This window comes from Sphaerodactylus townsendi, linkage group LG09 (assembly GCF_021028975.2).
Source record: "Sphaerodactylus townsendi isolate TG3544 linkage group LG09, MPM_Stown_v2.3, whole genome shotgun sequence".
Lineage (NCBI taxonomy): Eukaryota > Metazoa > Chordata > Lepidosauria > Squamata > Sphaerodactylidae > Sphaerodactylus > Sphaerodactylus townsendi.
In genome coordinates, this window is record NC_059433.1 from 15,957,839 (window position 1) to 15,982,401 (window position 24,563).

At 44.3% G+C, this 24,563-nt stretch overlaps 1 protein-coding gene across 2 annotated transcripts; it reads left to right on the forward strand.

Annotated features, from left to right (window-relative positions):
• Nucleotides 1–2,707: 2,707 nt before the first annotated feature.
• Nucleotides 2,708–20,160, forward strand: LOC125438690 (leukocyte elastase inhibitor-like). Of its 2 annotated transcripts, none has more exons than XM_048507130.1 (9): nucleotides 2,708–2,866; nucleotides 6,532–6,686; nucleotides 7,030–7,214; nucleotides 9,850–9,897; nucleotides 10,818–10,961; nucleotides 12,230–12,347; nucleotides 14,740–14,882; nucleotides 16,324–16,479; nucleotides 18,276–20,160. In XM_048507130.1, the coding sequence occupies exons 2-9, from the start codon at nucleotides 6,659–6,661 to the stop codon at nucleotides 18,675–18,677; spliced, it is 1,224 nt and encodes a 407-aa protein (XP_048363087.1). In that variant the 5' UTR covers nucleotides 2,708–2,866; nucleotides 6,532–6,658; the 3' UTR covers nucleotides 18,678–20,160. The 2 variants fall into 2 exon arrangements, with proteins under 2 accessions (XP_048363087.1, XP_048363088.1); XM_048507131.1 differs by lacking the exon at nucleotides 2,708–2,866 and adding an exon at nucleotides 3,044–3,084.
• The last annotated feature ends 4,403 nt before the right edge of the window (nucleotides 20,161–24,563 follow it).

The window sequence follows — 24,563 nt, forward strand, 5'->3', positions numbered from 1 at the left end:
CAAGGACTGATAAAGAAGATGTAATAAACAGACCACATATATTTCACCTAATGAATGGCCAGTGGTGTAGCACCAAGGGGGGGGGGCATGATGCACTGGGCGCATGTCAGTGCGGGGGCATTCCGGGGGCATTCCGGGTGCTTGGCATGGCATTCTGGGGGCGTTCCAGGCATGGCAGAGGCGGGAGGGGGCGTAAGAGGGGAGCAAGGCGCACGTTTGTCCCGGGCACAGTTTCCCCTAGCTTTGGCCCTGTGAATGGCATACACATTTCAGAGAGATATTCTACAATGGGTGTACTAATGATGCTGATGTTCTAGTCAGATTTGATAAGCAAGCAAACTGGCCGTCAGTCTTGACCACAGAAATGCTAAACTTAATAAGAGGATTAAAGTTGAGAAAAGCCCCAGGCCCTGACATGATTCCCCCTGAAGTTCTTAAGATGAATCCAGAATGGTGGGCTCACTTTCCAGCAATCCTGTTCATTCAGACTAACAAAGCATAGGGGAAAGCAATGGTAGTACCTGTATATAAAAAGGGTAACTAAAGTAATCTAGCTATCGACCCATTAACCTACTGTCAGTCATAGGCAAATTATATGCCAAACTTCTTCTTGTCAAGCTGGAAACCTGGGTACAAAATAAGATACTGGGCCCAGAACAGGTGGGTTTCTACTCTACTCTAGATCATATTTTAATATTAACTCACTTGGCGAATACATATGTTTACTAGCATTCAACCAGATTGTATGTCACCTTTCTGGATTTGAAAGGCGCTTTTGATTCAGTGTCTGGAAACCTATTACGGCAGAAACTAGGAAAAGTAAATATTGATACTAAGCTTTCTTAACACAGTAGCTCTACTCCCATACAGCTGTCAGGTCCAATGCTCGAAGGAGGGACATTTGACTGGTAATATACTAATTAATTGTGGAGTAAAATGGGGCTGTTCACTAGCTCCATTATTATGTAACATCTTTATTCATGACCTTGGCTTTTGAAAATAGATGGCCAGAGACCAAAATTAGGTACAATGCATGTCCTTATACTGCTATATGCAGATGACACAGTATTAATATTGCATTGTCGCATTGGATTGATTAGACTCCTGAAGTGCTTTGTTACCTATTGTGAGACCAACAAACGAACTTTGAATTATGAGAAATCTAAAATATTAATTTTTTACTAAGAAACCAAAACTTTATAAATGGAAAATAGAGGGGCACTCTATTGAACAAGTGAACCATTTTAAGTACTTAGGAGTCTGGCTTAGCTATAATTTGAGATAGTCTGCCCATAGGAAACATGCTATTGCAACAGCTAACACCAACATAAATGCAATAACCTGCTTCTTCTACAGCAAGGGTAAGCAATGTATACCAGCTGTTCAAAAAATATTCCAAGCAAAGGTTGAGACACAACTGCTACACGGTGCCCCTGTCTGGGCTCAAGAGATAAACAACTATTTCAACGTAATCCAGTCAAAATTCCTCCAAAATTATTTTTTACCTGGAGACGGATAAAAAGTTGTTACCCAGCCAAGGCCATTATCATTTGGACTTGGAAGGAAGCCCTGAAGCCTGCTCCCTGAAGCCTGTCAGAGAGCACAAAAGCCAAAATTAATACTTTGGTGAATAGAGTCATTTTTGACAGTGGAGGTGTGTACATATCTCATAACTCCATTAGATATTATAGGCCCTACTTGTATAGGGAGAGCGGAATACATCTTTTTTCCAGGAGGATGCATGTACATTTGACATAACTGTGTCAGGACCTGCAGGACATTACAGTCGGCAGGTAAGGCAAGGGGAGTTAAAGTAGGCTAACCCCTTTGTGTGACAGGGAGAGGGCAGGCTGACTGTTACAGGATGATTGACAAACACCCTGAGGTATCAGCAGTGATTGGGGTGGTGGTGTCCAGAATAGCACATAACTGGCCATGTGGTGGGGTGCAGCTGGGAAGGAGTGCCCTTGGTGCTATATCTTTATGTACCTGGTAGTGACCATGTGGTGGATCAGGGGAAGGGACTGGGCATCTCTCAGCACATGGTGTGCAGGTGAAGATAAGCGAGACCAGCAGAAGATGCAGGCTGAGTTTGAAGTCAGGGTGGGTCTGCCCAGTGGTGGGATTCAAACTGTGGCGTAGTGCCGATGGGGCTGGGTGGGGAACGACGGGGGCAGGGCATTCCTGGGCAGGGCTGTGGCAAGGACACAGCCACTGCACCAGTCCTTGGGCGGGAAACAAATGCACGCAGGTGCAGGCTGCCATGCATGCCGGTGCACTGCCTGCCAGACTGCTTCAAGTTCTGCGTTCTACTGCTGAGAGGAGGGGCGTAACTAAGGCAAAAATCACGTGGCAAAATCACCAAGTAGTAACCCCCTCTCGGCACACACAAATAATTAGTAACCTACTCTTGGGAACCTGTGAGAACCTGCTGGATCCCACCTTTGGGTCTGCCCAAAAGCAGGCTTCCTGGAACAGTCTGCCCATTTAAACACGTGAACATAGTTAATGACACAACATAGGTCTGCATAATTAAGGGTTTGCATAATTAAAGTAATTAATTAAACCCAATACTGTTGTCTCATGACTTCATTGGGAGTGCCGGAGGCAACGAATGTTGCTTATTTTCCTTAGATCACACCACCAACCGTTCTCTTCTTCTCCGCTTTCTTTTCAGGTGGGTGTTGGGGTTACTTTCTTTTTCTCCTCCACTTCTATGACAGATGCCTTTTCTGGACAGTTCTTGAGGAGTGCTTGGATACTTCCTGCTTTTCTTCTGAACTCTTTAGCCCCGGAAGACGATTCAAGTTCCAATGCTGAAATTGTCTGGGAAGGGAAAACTCTGTGACACCTCCAGTAACAAATGGTAACATGTAATTATGTCTCGCTGCTGTTCAATTGCTATGGCATAGATTCATTTGCATTTTCTTAGAACATAATCCTATGGGGACTTTCAGAACTTGGGTGGCTGACATCAAACTCCATTTATGCAAATTATGGAGTGCTTTAAATACCTAGAATTCACAAGGCATCATACCAGGTACAGCTCCCAAGCATTGTTAGAATCATCTGCACAGAAGAAAGGTAAGTTTCATGAAGTTTTTCTTTTTGGTATAGGAATATGGGTTTTTTAGGTGCAATATGCTTCAAACCTGCCATGTGGGGTATTTGCTTCCTAGAAATTGGGCGTTTAGGAGGTGCAAAGAAATAAGTCCTATTTAAGTCGTTACCTGGCATACAGAGTTCAGAATCCAAACAGCAATACATACAGAAAGGCGGAGATAGTTTTTCAAATTTTGGGAAACCTTTGGTTTAAAAAAAAAACAATACATACCCTAATTGTTTTTTTAAAAAGGGGGATTATAAAAATGAGGAATTATAAATTTGAAATATGTGTGTGTGGGGCAGGGGGGAGGTTTACAAAGGAAGTTCAGCTAGCCTCAATCAGGGCCAGGGCTTTCTTGGCCCTGGCCCTAGTCTGGTGGAATGCTTTGTCCAATGAGACCAGAGCCCCACAGTACCATAAGGCCTTTAAGACAGATATCCTACCAGGCAGATATTCCACCAGGGAGCAGCAGTGGCGAAGGAGGTTAAGAACTCATGTATCTAATCTGGAGGTACCGGGTTTGATTCCCAGCTCTGCCGCCTGACCTGTGGAGGCTTATCTGGGGAATTCAGATTAGCCTGTACACTCCCACACACGCCAGCTGGGTGACCTTGGGCTAGTCACAGCTTCTCGGAACTCTCTCTGCCCCACCCACCTCACAGGGTGTTTGTTGTGAGGGGGGAAGGGCAAGGAGATTGTAAGCCCCTTTGAGTCTCCTGCAGGAGAGAAAGGGGGGATATAAATCCAAACTCTTCTTCTTCTTCTTACAGTTGAAGCAGCCATGGTACCATTTTTCCCCTCCCTCCTCTTTTCTTTGAGCTCTACCATCAATCCTTTGAGAGTGTGGAATACTTGTGATTGCCATCTTGTGGTTATAATATGTGTGTATAGGTTCGTTCAATATTGTTGTTGATTATTTAAAGTTTTATATTGTTTTATATGTCTTATATTGTTGTTAACATGGTGTGAGCCACCCTGAGCCCAAAAGGGAAGGGGTGGCAGAGTAAATCAAATAAACTAACTAAATGAACTAACCAACTAACCAATTCCCTCCAATGGAAAACACTGACTGAAATTTTGGCAAACCTTGTGAGATCATAGAAGATATTCTTGGCTTGCCTATAGCCATGATCAACTTCTGGTCATGCATAACAAGTTGCAGTCAGAATTGATGCCTCAAAAGGCTATGGGATTTCCCAGTCAACCAAAAGTCACATCCAACCACTTGCAGTGGGTACGGAAGAACATTAGTTTGCATCTAATAAAGAGTCTGTTGATTATTTTTTGTGGAAGACAAGGTGGCAGATGTGGGAAACATCTGTCTTCAGATTTCAAGTCTTATCCTGACTTGTGGTCACATTTGAAACTGGGCAGCCTTTTCGTATAGCAAGAGGGAAATGACAGATCAAAACACTTTTGACACTTCCAAGCACCTATACGTCTTCCAGTAATAGAAGGGGAAGGTTTTTGATTTTGTAACTATTCTTGTACATGACCTGTGCATGTGGAAAGTTCTGTTTGAAAGTCTTCCTACATGGGTTGGAGTACGAAGGAAGGAGCCTCCAGCAGTCACAGGTGTATACAAATCATGATCAATGCAAATGCATCAAAGTGAAGGTGTTTATATCATTACATTTTTAGGCATTGTTTCTGGCCCCTTCTGCACATGCAGAATAACGCCCTTTCAATCCCCTTTCACAATTGTTTGAAAGTGGATTTTGCTGTTCCGCACAGTAAAATCCAGCAGCAAAGTGCATTGAAAGGGGATTGAAAGTGCATTATTCTGCATGTGCGGAAAGGGCCTCTGACTCCACTCTGTGCCCTCCACCCAGTGGGCAGGCATCTGCGGCTGTAGTATCACCGTGCTGCACCAGGCTGAATAGACTTCGACTCCTGGAATCTATGGCTGATTCCGCATGGGCCAAAAACAGCAGTGTGAAAACAGTGTGAAAATGGTGTAAACGGGTTTAAAATGGTGTAAAAGGGTTTATACTGTTTTCACACCGTTTTCACACTGCTGTTTTTGGCCCGTGTGGAATCAGCCTATGTTTTGTATTTTCAGGAATAATCTGTATACATAGAAGGTCACCAAAGTGTATTAGGTGCATCACAGTTTACAGCTGCAGGTTGATCCAGTCACTTGAAGTGTTTGCTAACATCTGCCATTCTTTGCCAGTTTTTAAAAGGACCTCACAAACTGAGTGATTTTTTGCTTAGGAACTCAACCAGTTCCTCCGCAATATGAAGTTCCTCCGCAAATATATGATGGGTTGAGTATACAGTGTCTGTTGTGACATATGGACAGATGGGAAACAAGGTCCAAACAAGTGTCACACGTCACTGGGGTAGTATTTACGAGCAGAAGACCTACAATATTGCTACAGATATTGCGAATGTTGGTGAATATATAAAGGAAGCTGGAAAGAGCAAAAGCATTCATTCTTCAGGAGGGAAGTCTGTCAGCACAGACGGACGTACAACAGCTGGGTAAAACAAGCTTTTCCACTTCTTCCACCTCTGTTTTAATTTCAGATTATTGTGCTTAGTAATGTCTTTCTGCTCAGAATTTAGCTGGTAGAAAGTAATTGGTGATAACACGTGGTGTGGGTCATGACTCAGTGGCAGAGCATTTAAAGAAAACCTTATATTTCAATGTGAAATACTCCATACCTCTGGTACTCCTGGGTTATTATAGACGGTGTATACAAGGAGCTCATTGTTATTTATTGTATTTTAATGGAAATTTAATTAAATTTATTGCATTAATTAGTATATACCATTTATAGATCCTGGGGAAGGTTATACCTTTTTAGGAAATAGGCTGTGAATAACGAATGGCTAGAAATATCTTAATCCTGCCTTTTAAGTGTAGTTGAACTATATCTGTTCACAATTCCGTGTACAATGGAATGGTCAATTTTTTTTAATCTTTATTATATTTTTATAAATGAAGTGTGATTTCAGTATGTAAAATTACGCATAGACGGCATGTACAACTCTTTTAAATTTAATAACGGTCTATATTCAAGCTTGTATACCCTATGCCCGGGGTGGCGAAACTTTGGCACTCCAGATGTTATGGACTACAATTCCCATCAGCCCCTGCCAGCATGGCCAATTGGCAGGGGCTGATGGGAATTGTAGTCCATAACATCTGGAGTGCCAAAGGTTCGCCACCACTGCCCTATGCCAATAAAGGTCTATTGTGTGAAAAAAACCTCCTTGAAAGGGGATTCTGGCAGGATGTGTTGGGGAAGACTTTTCTCTGCAGGAATCTCCCAGATTAGGGCTTTGAAAGCCATTGTCAGTAAAATGACATGATACTGAGCTAGGACAGCCAATGGTCTGACTCTGCATAAATCAGATTCGAATCCAAGAGTGAATATTAAAACTGAAAAAAATAATTAAATCTTCTTTTCTTCCAGGGAACTTCCAATTTTGCATTTCACAACACTGACTCGAGAGGCTGCTGATGCATTAAAATAATTTCCCCATATACTTTCGGTGTTGTCCTTCATCTGAATACAGCGCAAGTAACACGTCTGATACACGATGAGGTTTATTATTCTAATCCTATGCGGTAAGCACAATGTTACCAAAGTATACAAAATACGTTTTGGTTCATTGGAATTTGAAATGTGGTAATTGCAGGTCTTTGTACATAAGCAGATACTGCAGACTTTTAATAACCTTTAGGTACAATTAATTACAGAACAGTAAGACTACGAATCTTAATCTTTGTATATTAATTTTACAGTTGTATGTACACTTTGCTGCCAAACTGTGGCTGACTGATCTCCTGATTATCATTTTTTGAACCCTTCTTCCAAAAATTTGAACCCTCATTTATCCTACACCTTTTGTTTTAAAAGATGGAAGAATAATGTCTACAAAAGTGACTAATCTGATCCTTTTTTCCCCAGGGATCATCAGTCCCACCATGGGCAGCCTTGTTGACTCTAATACCAGATTTGCTGTGGATGTTCTCAAAATGTTGCACAAAGAGAATCCAAAACAAAATGTCATCACCTCCCCATTCAGTGTTTCAGCAGCTTTGAGCATGGTGCTTTATGGAGCTAAAAAAAACACTGCTGCCCAGATGGAAAAGGTAGGTCTGTGGGCCGAGGCTGTTGGTATGATGCTGGTTGTGGCAGCTTGCAGGGCAGAGAGACATTCCGAAGCTGGTGACCCCTGAGTGGTATGAGTGGCCAATCACTGTGCAGGACTCACTTCCAGTCACTCCTTCCCCCACCATCAATGTGCCCCATTGAACAGATTGGAGTATTATACTAAGGATCCATTTGCATATTATTGTCGAAGGCTTTCATGGCCGGAATCACTGGGGTGCTGTGTGGTTTCCGGGCTGTATGGCCGTGTTCTAGCAGCATTCTCTCCTGATGTTTCGCCTGCATCTGTGGCTGGCATCTTCAGAAGATCCTCTGAAGATGCCAGCCACAGATGCAGGCGAAACGTCAGGAGAGAATGCTGCTAGAACACGGCCATACAGCCCGGAAACCACACAGCACCCCATTTTCATATTATCTCAGCTAAATGGGAAACATTGGACTGTTCTTTCCACTGGTACTCTATCCATGTGGGCATGGGGCGGAGAAACTTTTATCATGCTATTCCCCTCAATCATATGCAATTTCTTGATGATTTCTCTTCTTCCTGAGTGGCCTTTAACCCACTCACTTTCCGAGAATTCTAAGACATGAAAGACTCGAAGGCCCCTTCCGCACACGCAAAATAATGCGTTTTATTTATTTATTTATTTATTTATTGGTTCCACTTTTATACCGCCCTCCCCCGGAGGGCTCAGGGCGGTTTACAACATAAATACAACAAGTGGATAAATAAGATAAAAATACTAAAAACTAATATCAGTTAAAATGCAGCGCTACAGACCATAATCATTTAAAACAGATGGCGTTCAACCCATAACTCCTCTAGTTCCTCTGAGAGGGGAACAGCGGATCTCAGTTGTTGATGGGCACCTATCAGCAGCTGGCCTCCCCAAAAGCCCGGCGGAATAACTCAGTCTTACAGGCCCTGCGGAACTCATGTAGGTCCCACAGGGCCCGGACAGCTGGAGGAAGAGCATTCCACCAGGCAGGGGCCAGGGCTGTAAAAGCCCTGGCCCTCGTGGAGGCCAGCCGCATCATAGAGGGGGCGGGGATCTCCAGTAAATTGGCCTCTGCCGAGCGCAGAGACCGACGTGGGACATATGGGGCCAGACGGTCCCTAAGGTACGAGGGTCCCAGACTGCGTAAGGCCTTAAAGGTTAACACCAATACCTTGAAGACGATTCGGAATTCAACTGGGAGCCAGTGCAAGCGGTGCAACACGGGCGTGATATGATCTCTAGAGGCACCGCCCGTGAGCAAACGAGCCGCCGCATGCTGGACCAGTTTCAATTTCCGGATTATCCTCAAGGGTAGGCCCGCGTAGAGCGAGTTGCAATAGTCTAATCTGGAGGTGACCGTTGCATGAATCACTGTGGCCAGATCCGCCTGGGAGAGGAAGGGGGCCAGCCACCGGGCCTGGCGAAGATGGAAAAACGCAACCCGGGTTACATGGGCCACCTGGGTCTCCATAGAAAGAGACGAATCCAGGTGGACCCCCAGGCTGCGGACCGAGGGGGCCGGTGCCAATGAGGCCCCCTCCCACACCGGCGGCTGAAAGCCCTCTGCCCCCCGCCCCCGGCGACCAAGCCAAAGGATTTCCGTCTTTGCTGGATTCAGTTTTAAGTGGTTTTCAAACCACTTTCACAACTGTTTGCAAGCGGATTTTGCTATTCCGCACAGCTTCAAAGAGCAGTGAAAGCAGTTTGAAAGTGCATTATTCTGCATGTGCGGAATGAGCCAAAGACTCTTAAAATGCCTATAATATATGTGCAAAAAGTATTAGAAATCAGATTTTATTTATAGAACATTGGAATATTAATGTTTGTGATTGTATCAGACTGCAGGGAGTTGCTTGGGTGTAAGAATACATATTGAAAAGAAAACGTTCACAGCAAAGAAAGCATCAAATGGGCATTCGCTTTGCAACATGGAAATGGTCCACCATTACTTTAGCATGAACGTTTTAGCTAAAATAAGTGAGGGGGGAAGGAAAAGCCCCAGACTCAGCAAAAAAGCAACAATATTGGAGCTGTGTTCCAAGTCCTCCAAGATTCTTAGGAGGATTATCAAGGATCTTTGATGAAAAGATTAATAATGGTAGCCAGGCTTCTCTGAAAGACAACCCACACACGAGTCCTGATCTCTATAATATCTAGAACATGTTTCAAAATCTTCTGTGTTGCAGAGTGTTGTTTGACAAATACATTGATGATGAAACAGCTGCACACAAGTTATTGAGTAGGACAAGGCAACTGTGCATATAATTGTGGAAGTACGGTATTAGCATCATCTCTAATAAGGCAGGAGAGTTAACAGGAACAGCAAAGAGGTCAGGGGCTTACGACAGTGACAGATCTCAGGCACAGAGCTAGCTGGTTGTGGCTTTAAGTGAACTAAAAAACAATCAATACATTTGGCAGACACCTGACCATGAAACCTTATGTTGCATTATCTGGATACCACTTCGTCAACTTCTTAGTCAACTGATTTGCTTGTTCTAAAAAAATTAGTCTTCTACCCTGGCAAAAACCTAATTGAACTTAGTTGGGCTGAGAGAAGATGACGCAAATGTATAGATCACAAGTTTAAGCCATCGTTCTTTGTTTTATGTTGCAGGTCCTTCACATTGATAAGATCACTGGATCTGGAAAGGGCGATTCTCCTGTAAGGGTACTATTTGTCACTGAACTGAGTTGCCAAATGGTTTAGACAAAAATACTGGTCATATTTGATGAACATTTCTGTGTGTGTGTGCGGGCGCGCACAGGTGCGCATGCGTGTGGGTTGGTGGGTGGGTGGATGTGTATGTAAGTATATGTGTAGGGTAGGACATTTTTCTTTCTTACCGTGTGTATTTATCTGTGTGAACCCACAGAGAACATGGTAAAAAAGGAAGATGTCCTCTCCCTTTAACAGAGGCTGATGTGTGGAAACGAGTCCCGGAAACTTTTAATGATGTGAAAGTAAATAAGTCTCCCTCACAGGGTGTTTGTTGTGAGGGGGGAAGGGCAAGGAGAGTGTAAGCCCCTTTGAGTCTCCTGCAGGAGAGAAAGGGGGGATATCAATCCAAACTCCTCCTTCTCCTCCTCCTCTTCTTCTTCTTCTTCTTCTTCTCCTTCTCCTTCTCCTTCTCCTCCTCCTCCTCCTCCTCCTCCTTCTCCTCCTCCTCCTCCTTCTCCTTCTCCTTCTCCTTCTCCTTCTCCTTCTCCTCCTCCTCCTCTTCCTTTCTTCTTCTTCTTCTTCTTCTTCTTCTTCTTCTTCTTCTTCTTCTTCTTCTTCTTCTTCTTCTTCTTCTTCTTCTTCTTCTTCTTCTTCTTCTTCTTCTTCTTCTTCTTCTTCTTCTGTTAAGTCTCTATTAAAGGGACAAGAGGTTTTTTGCCAGGCAGTTGGCAACCATGACCAGAAATTATTTCCTATCTTTGGATTTGGGTTAAGGGTTTGGGGCCTTGTGCAATATATAATCAAATACCATCAGGCAAAAAAAATTAGCAGCCTTTTAAAAAGCATGCGGAAAATAGATTTGTTTAGGGTGAGCTGTTTTCGTTAGACACAGACTAAGTTGAACTATCGTTGGGTTTTTGAAGGGTGCAGGAGCCGTGTGCGACAAACCTGGAGGACCTCACTCCCAGTTCAAGACACTCTTGTCTGCCATTAACACTCACACCAAAAACTATGCCCTGAGTGTAGCCAATAGGATATATGGAGCAAAGCGGTTTGAATTCGAGCAGGTAAGGAGCCACGCTTCCACTTCTCTCTGTTGCTATTCATAACTGATTAATACATTGCAGAGAATTCACGATTTTGGTATCAATGCTGTGTTTTTTTAATGAATGCAATTTTTGATCTGGCTGAAGTTAGAACTAAGCCCCATTGAAAGCAAGGGGACTTTTGTGAAAGCAATTGGCCACTTTGGTTTCAGTAGCACTTAAGGGCCGTTTCTGCCCGGTCCAAATGTCCCGGGATGGGCAAGTGAAATATCCTGGTTTCAGTGGTGGGATTCAAATAATTTAACAACCGGTTCCGGTGGTGGGATTCAAATAATTGAACAACTAGTTGTTTGCAAGCAACATTTTAACAACTGGTTCTGCCGAAGTTGTGTGAACCTGCTGAATCCCACCACTGCCTGGTTTGTGCAAGTTTTCCGCATGATTCCTGGTGTGGGCCTGCCCTGGTGTTGCCCCGTGATATTTCCCTTAGCCCGGGATTTTCAAAAATCGCCAAATTGGTGGGTTCTTTTTAGATATAGCTTAAGTTATGGTTATACTATATATCATGTCCATATTATATTCAGTCTAAGATAATTTACAGTTGGCAGTAGTGAAGGGTTGCTATAATAAGATCCCACTTGATGATCGTGCTGTTGTGATCATAAATCTCTTGAAGACTTCTTCCTGGCATAGTTCCACTAATGCAGGGTTCGCTACTGTTTTAGTGTCCAAGATCCGTGACTTTTTGGGAGAAGTTCCTTACAAATTTTTTACAGTGTTTGCCATGGAGATCAGAGCAAAATAAACTAGTTGTGTTATCGGCAGATAAGGGCAGATGGATTATAATGAAAATGGCAAAGTATGTAGCATCAGTTATTAAGATATAGTCAAGAGTATTGAAGTAAATTAAATTAATAAGATAATGTAGTTATGGTCGATTATATCTTATATGATTCTATGGATTTTATAGATTTAGATTTACTGTCAGGGTTATGTTAATTTGTAGTACTATTTATCAACTATGTGATAGTTGTGTTGAATCTGATAGATGTTAATTTTGTTGATTTTCAAGATGTTTCAAGTGCTGCCCTAGTGTTTTTGGAATGGCGCCCAGCATGCCAATTACCACTGGGTCGACCTCAGCTGGTTTGTGCCACAGATGCTGATATTTTTATTGTAATTAGTATTAGTATTATTGTACTTCCCTTCTTTGTGCTGTATTGTTTACTACGGTTGTGCTGAAGCAATAAAATGATCAGTAATTTAAAACTTGTCCCCTTTATGCGCAGCAATATTTACGATGCACGAAGGAGCTATATGGTGCTGAGCTGGAAAGAGTTGATTTTCAGCATGCTCTTGAGGAAACAAGAAAGAAGATCAATGCCTGGGTTGAAAAGCGAACAAACAGTAAGAGGACACCAGCTAATTTAACTTATTCATTAGCAGGACCATTTAGACATCCGACAAACTGGTGGAAAAGTGGGCAGCAAGTACCACACATTTACCCCATGCATTTCTGAGGCCCCTTCTGCACAGCAAATGTATAATGGGATAAAAGAACCCGTTTTCCTGTTGTCACGTTCACATGCGTCTGTGCAGACAGCAATTGGAGCCCACAGAAACAATCCGGATTGCTATCGCGTCTTCGCATGGAAGCATGTCTATTTTTTTATTACTTCCCACCCATGCATAATTATGCAGGCATGCACAAATGAACCCCCACAGTCATGCTGATGTCCCACAATATGATCATTTGCACCTGCATAGCTACGCAGATGCAAGCTGCAAACATTTTTTTAAAGGAAAAGGGAGGTGGATATGATGCTTCCTGCCTGGTTGTTTACTTGCGAGCGGTTGCAACCCGGGATTAAAAATTCTTTTTGCTAGTTTAGCAATTTTCAAAAAAAATGGGTCTGGGGAAATAACCCCCCCCCCCCAAAAAAAAGGGTTTTTAAGCATCCTACACCCGTGTTTATTGGCCCATGTGGAAAGGGCGAGAGTTCCCTGCCACCCTGCCTCTTTTGCTCTTCCTGAGGGTCTAGTGGGCTGCAGAAATAAGGCAAAGCGTGTATGTCGCACTTTGCAAAGTCTGAAGATGATTGGATCCATACCAGTAAATTTTCTCACATGATTTGGATCAGCCAAGTTTAAAACTGGGCAACATTTCCCTCCAGAGCTGATTTTTCACTGTCAAAATGCTCCATGGTAGATCCAGGAGCTTACCAGCTGCAGTGCTTTTTGCCCTGCTTCTAACTCTTCGCAGCTCTCTGGCTCTTCTCAGGAATCTTGACTCCTTCTTCACGAGCCTGGTGCTTTTCCATTTGCGCCACGAGCTCTTCCACAATCTCTACCACTCATGAGTGGAAGAGCTCCATTTCCCGCATTCTGACTGGCTGATTCTCCTCCCATCCCCCCCCCCCCCGCTTTAAGTTTAAATGACTCTGAACAGAAAACAGACACTGAGAATCGGCGCCCTCCACCCCCTCTGTGTGTCAGAGAATCGGCGCCCTCCACCCCCCCATCGAAAATCCTTTCACACGTGAGAGAATCACTGCCCTCCACCTCCCTCTGTCAAAAATCTTTGCATGCATGAGAGAATCACTGCCCTCCACCCCGTCAAAAATCCTTGTGTGTGAGAGAGACTTGCCGCCCTCCTGTTGGCAGCGCCTGCACACCCTGCTTTTCTGTATAAAAACCAAGGTTTCTACCTCTGTGGTTTTCCTTCCACTACAATGAAAACCATGTCTCTTATCACACGCATGGATTTTAGATGGGGGGAGGGCACCAATTCTCAGCGCCTGTTGTTTGGTGGCCGCCCACCACCTGTTGATTGGTGGAGCAGGCCAGAGATGCCGTGGTGTTTTTCACGACAGCAGAAGCCACCAGAGAAACATAGGGGCATTTCAAAAGATCCTCAACTTTGGCAATTTTTCAAAGCCGTGGAGCAAAGGCAATGCCTCTTGTCCCTTTAATAGAGACTTAATAGACGTATTTACTTCCACGTCATTAAAAGTTTCCGGGACTTGTTTCCAACAGCATGGCAGACATGGTGCAGCACCAGGAGCCGTGAAGAACTCCCAGCTGCATTGGAGTATTCCCTGTGCTAACAACAGTACAGTTTTGCCATGAAAAAGCAGACCAGGTTATGAAAATAGATGCATTTCAGGTTCTTTGAAGCTTACGTCTCATTTTGGATCATTTTAAAATATTATATATTCCTCTCCAATCCTGCAAATTTTTTTAATTCAATAAGCCTTTATTGGCATACAGAACATGCAATATAAATACAGTTAAAATTACTAGATAAAAACTTCACACTGGATCATAAGTTCAGTTCGCAAACCTCAGCCAGAAACTTTGCCACTGCGAGACAACAGTCAAGGTCATTACAGTTTAAGAGCATATTTACTTTATCAAGCTCTGTCAGGGTTTTCATAGAGTCAATGATTTGTAATAATAAGCTGGATCTTGGATTCTGGTAAAGTGGGCAGTGGAGGAGAATGTGCGCAATGGAATCCAACTGCCCTGGGCTGCAGGGGCAAAGCCTCTTATCGTTTGGTAGACCCTTGAGTCTTCCTCTATGGAGCGGGGATGGCATAATGTTAAATCTAGCCAGCGTGTAGGCTCTCCTATATATAGAGTTGGTAAGCGCTGCAATATAGTAGGCTGGGTTTCCCTGCACAAATGGAATTGCCATGTTCATTGCAATCCTGCTAAATATTCCACGAGTGAATGATGAAAAATGATCTAAACCATTTCTCTCTCCCCCCCCCCCCTCCCCGTGTTCTCTTTCCAAAAGATAAAATCAAGGGCCTCTTTGCTCCTGGTGCTATTGATGAATCAGCTGCCTTGATCTTGGTGAATGCCATATATTTTCAAGGAAAGTGGCAAAGAGCATTTAACAAAACCAACACACAGGAAAAGCCATTTTGGATAAGTGAGGTATGGCATAGCTGGAAACTTGCTGACCAAGATAATTTTCAGTACCCAACATAATATGTAGCCTCTTGGATATGATGGGACAGAGACTGGATTTATGTTTTGGCACTGGCCAAGCAACACATTATATCAGCTGGGAGAGTTAACTAGCTACCAATACAATCCTAAGAAGAATGACTCCCACCTAAGCCCATTCATTTCAATAGGCTTTGACTGAAATAACTCTGCATGAGAGTGTGCTGTAAATTGTGTTGATTATCTACTCCAAGGTGAGATTCTAAAGGAGCTACTACTGGTAGGTTTGGAGGTAGTGTATTATCTAATGTACCTTCAGTCCCAGAGGTATGTAAGTATACTACAAGACTGAATAAGCTGGGAGAAGGCAGGGGACTGAAATTTTACATGAGGCATGAGGAACAGAGAAATCGTGCAGCGATGCTGGATGCACCAAGCAGCCAAATGTGTTCTTCCACTGTTGGTCAGGAACCTTCTGACCTGTGGAATGTTGCTGGAAAAAAGTGTTTGGGTCCCCTTCCTCTCTGTGGAAAGTCAGTTTTGTGCTTAGAGTTGCATTTATGTGATCCTGAATTTCACAAGCTGTGGACATGGAGAAATCTTGCGTTCACAACCACCAAGGGTCGTTTTTGTCAGTCACTGGCTTCACAGTCCCTTTCTCTTCTTCCAATGCTGCGTCATTCTTGACTCTGGGGAAATGAGAAATTCTCCCATCATAGTATTGCAGAGGCAGAAAAAGACCCATCCTCCTTAGTGAAATCACAACTCCTTATATTGAAAGGAGCCCTGACTCTTGGGACATTGGGGAGACGTTGGTAATCTCGTTGTTCAGTTATTTATTTAATTCAAACCACTTGCACAAAGCAAAGAACACGCTCTGGAAGCAGCTAGGCCAGTGATGGCGAACCTTTTCGAGACCGAGTGCCCAAATTGCAACCCAAAACCCACTTATTTATCGCAAAGTGCCAACACGGCAATTTAACCTGAATAACCCCCTTGAGCAGGGTCAGCCTGCTGTAGCCTCCAGCAAGTCCCACATGTTGTGCCGCTCTGTGCCTCTCTAGCATCTCTGCTGCCTCTGCCCCCCCCCCCCCGGGGGCAGCAGCCATCTGGAGCACAGGCACCAGGCCCGCCACCCTCCCTGCTTGCTGAGGTGCACTCGCATCAAGTCCAGCAACCCAGGCCAGTCTAGATGTGTGTGTGTGTGTGGGTGAATTCCCCCCCCCACATGACAAACTCTGTGCGCACGTGCCCACAGAGAGGGCTCTGAGTGCCACCTCTGGCACCCGTGCCATAGGTTCGCCACCACTGAGCTAGGCTGCACTGATGTCATTTTGCTCTTTAGAGGAAATGTCAAACTGTTCCTTAACTGCATTATGATTGTCCTTGTAGCAGACCCCCAACACAGTGGTTGCTTTGTTTATTACAGAATCAGAGCAAGAAGGTCCCCATGATGTACCAGAAACATAAATTTAATTGGGCTGAAATAAAAAACCCCAAAATTAAACTGCTTGAGCTGCCCTACGACAACAAGGATCTCAGCATGATCATTTTGCTTCCTGAGGACAAAGGAGGTTTGGACCAGGTAATGTGATTTGATTTCTGAAGTTGTTAACATATCACTGTTAATTGGCTTTGTAATGCAGATTAGCCACTCGTGTATTTCTGATTACCCGATTTGCAGGAGAACGGATACATTAGAAATGCAACTCAATCCCCCTCTCCTGTTTTCAATAGAAGTTGTAGAACCAAGGAATTGACCTGAATTGATTCTATACTCAAAAGACTTTCCCATGTTATGCAGTTTTTTTTAATTTTATAATATTAGACATTGTAAAAGTAAGTCAGTTATTTAAATACATTTGGTGCTCTGTGCAGAAATTTGGCTTTCCCGTCCTGCTACAGACAACAAAGATGAAAGAATCCCAAAGTACATAAACAATGAACTGCTATTATTTTCCTGCTTTTTCTATGCTTCCAGCTGCTCTCTTCAAATGTATTTGTTTAACTGTGACACTAAATATTTAGCGTGTTCAGTGAATATTTTTTCAAGAAAGCAATGCTTTTGCAACCCCGAATGTAAGAACTGTATCAGAGCATTTCTTCCAAGCAAAAGTTTCACTGCAAATGATTCCCTAGTTCCCAAACAATACATTTTAATTGGTCTTTAATGAATGCCGAGTGCTACCCATCCCGCCTTGCAGTGCAATCCACAGGGAAGCCGTTTTGCGTCAGCCAGGGGCAGCATAGCCATGCCGCCTCCAAAGAGGAATGGGGAGGCATGGCCGAGATGAGAAAACCATAAACTCAGCAAAACCCCCAAACCAGAGGTGGGATCCGGCAGGTTCTCACAGGTTCCCGAGAGTAGGTTACTAATTATTTGTGTGTGCCGAGAGGGGGTTACTAATTGGGGATTTTGCCATGCGACTTCTGTTTTACTGACGCCCCTCCTCTCAGCAGTAGCGCGCAGAACTTGAAGCAGTCTAGCTGGAGGTTCACCGGCGTGCGCGGCAGCCTGCGCCTGCGTGCATTCGTTTCCCGCCCAAGGACTGGTGCAGCGGCTGAGTCCTTACCACAGCCCCGCCCAGGAATGCCCCACCCCCAGAATGCCCAGCCACGCCCCCGTTGTGCCCCGCCCAGCCCCATTGGCGTTACACCACAGTTTGAATCCCACCACCAGGGGAACTTGTTACTAAATTTTTTGGATCACACCACTGCCCCAAACACACCATTGTTTTCCAATGGGCTGTGCATAGGTTTTGGTGGTACATCTCCAGGAGCTGAGGGGGGCATTCCTGGGCTGAAAGAAGAAGAGTTTGGATTTGTATCCGGCCTTTCTCTCCTGTAAGGAGTCTCAAGGCAGCTTATAAACTCCTTTTCCCTTCCTCTCCCCACAACAGGCACCTTGTGAGGTAGGTGGGGCTGAGAGAGTTCTCAGAGAACTGTGACTGGCCCAAGCCCGCCCAGCAGTCTCCACGTGAAGGAGCAGGAAAACAAGTCTGGTTCACCAGATAAGAGTCCACCGCTCGTGTGGAGGAGCGGGGAATCAAACCCACTTCTCCAGATTAGAGTCCGCCAGTTCTTAACCACTACAGAAAGCCGACTAAAGTTGGCTCCTCCTCCAGGAATGTCCCCATAACAGAGGCACACCAGCGTAGCAACAGTTTTTGCCTTCAGGTGATGCAGAGCTGCGTGGTGTCCCCCCACCAGCATTAGTGCCCATGTCAGTGGCGTAGGTGCCACTTACAGCACCTGGACTGGCAACAATGCCAGCAGTGGGATCATGCCAGCTCCGTAGCCTTTTCCCCACCCCTGCGGACTGTACTGTTAGAGACCCTTTAACTTCATGCTTCTGTGGTGTCCCTCTTTTTTACTGGACAGGTTGTGAAGGGCCTCTCCTACGACAAGGTGCAAGAGTGGACTCGCTCATCAAACATGAAAGAGGAGAAGATAGAAGTTTACCTGCCCAAATTCAAACTGGAAGGAAAATATGCGCTCGGGGGAACTTTAGGAAACATGGGAATGACAGATGTTTTCACACCAGGGAAGGCTGATTTATCCGGCATGTCAAAGAGTTCACTGGTTGTATCCAAGGTCATACATCAAGCTTTTATAGAAGTCAATGAGGAAGGTACAGAAGCTGCAGCAGCCACAGGTGTAGAGGTTGTTCCAGTGAGTGCGAGAATTTACCCAAAGGTCGTAGCTGATCGCCCATTCCTGTTCTTTATCCGACACAACAAAAGTCAGAGCATCCTTTTCAGCGGCACGGTTGTCTCCCCTTAATTGCTCAGTGCTTAAATATGCATTCTCTTGACAGAGCTATAGAAAATCCTATAGTGTTAAAAGAAGCAAAGTTATTCTGTTTTATTCATTAACGTTTCTAAGGCTCATTCCGCACATGCAGAATAATGCACTTTCAAACTGCTTTCAGTGCTCTTTGAAGCTGTGCGGAATGGCAAAATCCACTTGCAAACACTTGTGAAAGGGGTTTGAAAACGCATTATTTTGCGTGTGCGGAAGGGGCCTAAGTTTGGGCCACTTCTTTAAAAGCGAGGTCCTTTATGCTCACCTCTTCAAACTCATCTTGTCTTGGGAAGTCTATCTGTTCACATCTTCCTTCTCTGTCCATCAACAAGGCAGTGAGGACATCCTCAGTGACACCATTGGGGTTTCCAGCTCTGAATGGAGAAATACCTGGAGATTTTTGGGATGGCACCTGGAGGGGGAGGGGTTGGAGGAGGGAGGGATCTCAGAAAGGTACAATGCTATTCAGTCCACTCTCCAAGGCAGCCATTTCCTCCAGGGAAACGATCTCTGGAGATCAACTGGAATTGTGGGAAATCTCCAAGCCCCTCCTGGAGGTTGGCCAACCTAGACGCCATGCACCTTTTTCTTCTCATAAAACAGCTTAAAAGATATTTGTACATGTGCAGATTTAGTTAGAGGGCACAGCTTAAATAGAGGTAGATGACAAGACAGAGGCCTAGACTGCAAAACCTCCAGACCTCCCTTTCCGTTTTCATTTCTGTTATATCCAACACACTTTGCCCACTCTCAGAAACTGCTGAGCTTCTCGGATCTGAAGCGCAACGAGTTCTGAAGAATGGGAAACATGTGCACCACTGAGAATCTGACCCCAAGGTAATGTACGCTCGACTTGAAGAGATCAAACATGTGCAGAAGACCATTTGGTCTCGAGCTTATTTCTGGCGAGTGTTGGGGATTTCCCAAGTGGCACTGAAATTTTGTTTTAGGATTTTCCACTAGTATTAAAAAAGACAGACCCACATCAATACGGTACGTTTGGCATGCCCACTTCTCTCATCAACTCTTCGCACTTCAGACTGCAAAACTTAATAGGTCTCTAAAATTGATTTTTCACAGATTGTCGAAATATGTCTCTTAAATATTATAACCTGAGCCCTGGTTTTCACATAAAATTTATTTTACAATCGCCTTGCACAGGCTTCCTTTTATCTCCACCATTGTGCAAAGCAATATATTGCTTGCTCATGAGATTTACAGAGTGCAATTGGAAAAAAATCAACAAGCTTTGCCCGTTTACAATCATAACCAGAAGTGTATAACCCCACTTTCATATGTGCATGTTGCAAAATATTCTGTTGACTTTCCCTTGTTATTTTAATTACATATGGGTTTGTATTCCTAAGCATAATTCCCTAGAAGTGGCTTGTAAAGTAATGTCTTCTATGAAATGAATTCTTACCTGTAGCAGTGGACAAAAATAATAAAGCATTTAAAATACTGTTTTATGTTGTTCATAGCCCCACATGGGGCCTTTCCCCACTCACCATATGCTGTGGGGTAACCTCGTGAAAAGACCCGGGGATCCTCTGTGCTCCCCACCGCACCAGCGGCCGTAGCGCAGCCACCCCGAATCTGCTGCTCTCCCACCTCCTTAGTGCGCGCCAAATTAGCTCCTCTTAAAACAGCAACTTTTCTCAAAACGCCGCGCTTGCCGCGGGGTGGTGGAAAACTTGGGCATGTTTGCGCGAAGTTGATTCTGTGACGTTCAGCCCTCCGAGTAATCAGGCAACAGGCTTCTCCATTTTTTAAGGAAGTTGAGACGTGTGCACAGGGCGACGTTCCAACATCGCTTTTACTGCTTGAGCTCCACAGCTTTGCACCAGCCATTCACGGCAGAGTGCTGCTGAGTGTGCGAACTTGGCTTTTAAAGTGAAAACTGGGTTGCGGGGAACATAGGAGGTGGAAAATGAAACGTTTTGATGACGATGATGTTTACACGTGTATACGTGCCAGCCAATCAAAATAGAGACCCGCCCTCCGCTGGCCGCGACTGCCGCGTGTCAATGACGTGTACACCTGTTAGCCCATTTACAGTTTCTTTCTTTAATCTGAGTTCCATGGGCTTATGCCTTTTTCACCTGGGTTCCTGTGCTTTATAGGCCAGTCCCATGCGCTGATACCCTTCTAAATGCATTGACTTCAAATCCATTCAGAAGGTATTGTCAAAGGTTTTCATGGATGGGATCAACCGGCTGGGGATTTTGCAGGCTGCGTGGCTGTGGTCTGTGGTCTGGGATTCAGCAGGTTTGCACCACTTTGGCAGAACTGGTTGTTAAAATGGTGCTTGTAAATAACCAGTTGTTAAATTATTTGAATCCCACCACCAGAACCGGTGGTTAAATTATCTGAATCCCACCACTGGGTTTAACCATTTTGGGAAGGCACTGTTCATAGCTGAACGACAAGAAAAATTAATTAGGTGATTGATTTCTGTTCTTTGTGATGATGCAGAAAAGCAAGCATTTCTGCATTTCGATTTGAGGCAATTGTGCTATATTTTTAAAAAATCAAGAGTCCTGTCGAGTAAACAGTAGCAAATCTGGCATTCAAATTGTGTGCTGCAAATTTAGATGCTCTTCAGGGACAAAAACAGATTCCCCACAAAAAGTTCCATTTTAAAAACATTAGATAGCGTAATGTTCAGAAAGAATAGCTTAATGCCCAGAAACACCACAGAACAGTGGCATACCTAGGCAAACTGGCACCCTGGGCAAAACCTGAGTTTGATGCCCCTCATTGATGCCCCCCTTCCCAGACGGCCCCAGCAGCCCAAGTTCACCGGAGGTGGAGCTCCCCATCCTCCTGCTCTGCCTCTAGTGGCTTGTGTGCCACTATACAGAGTGGGCGGGACTTAGCCAGAGTAGGTGGGGCTTAGAAATCAGGCACCCTTACATGACTAACGATTTCTGCACCTTGGGCAACTGCCCACGTTGCCCAATGGGTGGTACACCACTGCCACAGAAGCCTATGATGGCTCCACCAAGTCATGGCAAGGCATGCCAATGGTCTCCATACATTTACCATACATGGAATAAGCCAGTCAATGCATGGGAGCACCAGGCAGCACACATGTCACCCAAAGTCACCATGTCACTCTCTGGTGTCACCCCGCAGGCCTGAAAAACACAACAAAGGAGAAACAAAGGAAAAGTATACCCTCAGCAGTATAAAGGGATTGAGGAATGGCCCAGAGAAGCTCTGTGACTCTTGTAATCTAGGGATCAAATTTCCTTTGGCAAACATCTATGCTTAATCATGTATGCACAAATAAAGAAGTCTGGGCACACCACATGGCTGTCTCTGTTCTCTTGGGAAGGCAGGCCCCTACCCAAAACTCCTACCCAAAACTCAGTTCAGGACCCATCATAGGGATGATGCCCCCAGGAGAAGATGGAGCTTTGTACATGGCCAGGTCAACAGAGACACAAAAGCAGGCAATAAGAGAAGACAAAATCATTGTCCTCTCCTTCATTGCTTATTGAGAAAAATGGTTAAAAAGGAGTATGGGTTTGAGTCAAACAAATACGAAGACCCCTCTTTTTCTCCTGGGCTTACAAACTCCTTTTCCTTCCTCTCCTCACAACAGGCACCTTGTGAGGCAGGTTAGGGCTGAGAAAGTTCTGAGAGAACTGTGACTAGCCCAAGACCACCCAGCAGGACGTGTGTGGAGGAGTGGGGAAACAAATCCAGCTCCCCCCTCTGTTTCTGTATGTGCATGTGTACTTCAAACAGTTCAGCACATGCGAAGGTCTTTAAACAGCCTGCTTTTGTCAACAGGAAAAGAACTCTATTTACTATATCGTAACAGCTCAGAGCAGATTATGTAAGGAAAAGGAATGTCCTACACATAGGCTATTGCAGAACTAGGAAAACAAATGAAAAGTTACAATCTCCGGTTGAATCTTAACTTTGCAGACTTTTACCTCCACATCCCTCCCTTGGATACACCTTTGGAGCAAGCATTGATCCTAATGTTGAACTTGATCCCTGCATTTCAATAGGTTTCTCAGCTTGTTCAACCATTCCTGCCCTTGCTGGCTGGAAGTTACTTATCCTGAGTCTGGGAGACTTCTCCTTTGTGGGACTGTAGGCTCCTATTTTCATGGAATGCATGCAGTGGTGGGATCCAAAAATTTTAGTAACAGGTTCCCATGGTGGTGGGATTCAAACAGTGGCGATAAAGAAGGCCAATGGGGCTGAAGCGGGGCACCCTGGGGCGTGGCGATGGCATTCCGTGAGGGCATTAATAATTTCTCTGTTACTGTAAAACTCTTTACTGTAAAACAAAGTTCCCAATTTCCAGCTCGTATCTTTCTGTCCATAATTTAAACCCCATTATAGCAAGTCCTATCGTCTACTGCCAACAGAAACAACTACTTCTCCTCTAATTGACTGCCTGTCAAATACTTAATACTTTCAAATACTTAATTTTGTTTCTAGAAATCAAAAGGAGGATACTTTCCTTAAACAAGGAACTTGACCATATTTCTAAAACATGTTTCTAAAACAGCCCAACAGGGAGAATTATCCCGTTTTCTACCTTCGCTAACCAGCCACATAGGAAACAACAGGACTTTATGATTTTTGGACCGAATGGAATTTCTAACGGAAAAGCAGACCCAATTAGTAACCCCCTCTCGGCACACACAAATAATTAGTAACCCAATCTTGGGAACTGGTGAGAACCTGCTGGATCCCACCTCTGAATGCATGTCTTAACATGTTTCATTGCCTAGCTCTTGTTCAGCCAATAGGTCCATCTTACCCCTCCTGGCAGTTTGTGGAAATGGTTGTCTCTTCAGAGAAACTTATCTCTGTGCTGCTGACACTTGGTGCTTTCTCTGCCCCCTTTCCCTGGGAAAGAGTGTTGAAAGAGAGTTGAACAGCAGAAGGGAATTTCGGTGAATTTCAGTGAAACACCTTAAATCTCATGTTGATGGCAGACACATGGTGTATTGTCCTAAACAAAAGGCCATTTCCCCAAGAAAGCTGTAGCATGCATGACACACCTGGACTTGGCTGATTCCCACTCTGCTTTTGCAAAGGAGGAAGGTGTAAATGACCATGGGACCTGAGACACAAAGGAATGTGAAACTGACTTAATTCAAGGGAGGGACAGACTCTCCTTCATCACTTATCAGGATTCTCTCACTCAAATTGCATTGGCTGCATCTAAAGCCAACCAAGATATGCATGTAGACAAGCTGGAATATGAGTGGAATGCAATTAGCTGCTTTCGAATTTCCTTGATGAAAGCTGAACAAACATGGCTTCTGTTTTCAGGAATTGCTTGCCTGGCTGGCTTTCTGTCTCCCTCTATCACGGACCACCCTGGGTTAGCATGGGTGTAGGCGCAGAACAAGTATTGAACAATCTTTTAAGTTTCCATACTGATATATTTTTTAATTACATTGCCTTTATGATTTTATGCTTTAATTATGATCAATTAAAAATGAACCAAAGTAGGCCTTTTGCTCTCTGCCGTCTGTTACGAGCCAGATCAGCAAAAGCCTTGGCATTATAAACTAAGTTGTTTTTGAGGTCTTCTTGTCCTTAACCGGCACTATGAGTCTGCTCTTTTCTGATACAAAGCAAGAACATGACTAAATGTTTAGGTTCTTTGTCTAGAAAAGTAGGACAGTAGAAAACAATAACTGATAAGGGGAGGTTGAGCCTAAATTCATGAGACGTCAAAAGCAGAGTACTGACGTCTTCCAATAAGGGCACTAGTTTGCCCCAAATGTTTTAAGTAAGGGGATGATCTCCACCCTTTCAAATGATTGATTGATGATGATGAACTTTGGGGTGTATTCTTTTTACTGCTATTCTGATGTAACCTAT

Bases quoted from the DNA above. Each gene is read 5' to 3' on its own strand.
- LOC125438690 (XM_048507130.1), top strand. From the start codon at position 6,659: ATGAGGTTTATTATTCTAATCCTATGCG. The intron at 12,348-14,739 runs GTAAGAGGACAC...TCTTTCCAAAAG, and splicing joins GGTTGAAAAGCGAACAAACA to ATAAAATCAAGGGCCTCTTT. The intron at 14,883-16,323 runs GTATGGCATAGC...TGTTTATTACAG, and splicing joins AGCCATTTTGGATAAGTGAG to AATCAGAGCAAGAAGGTCCC.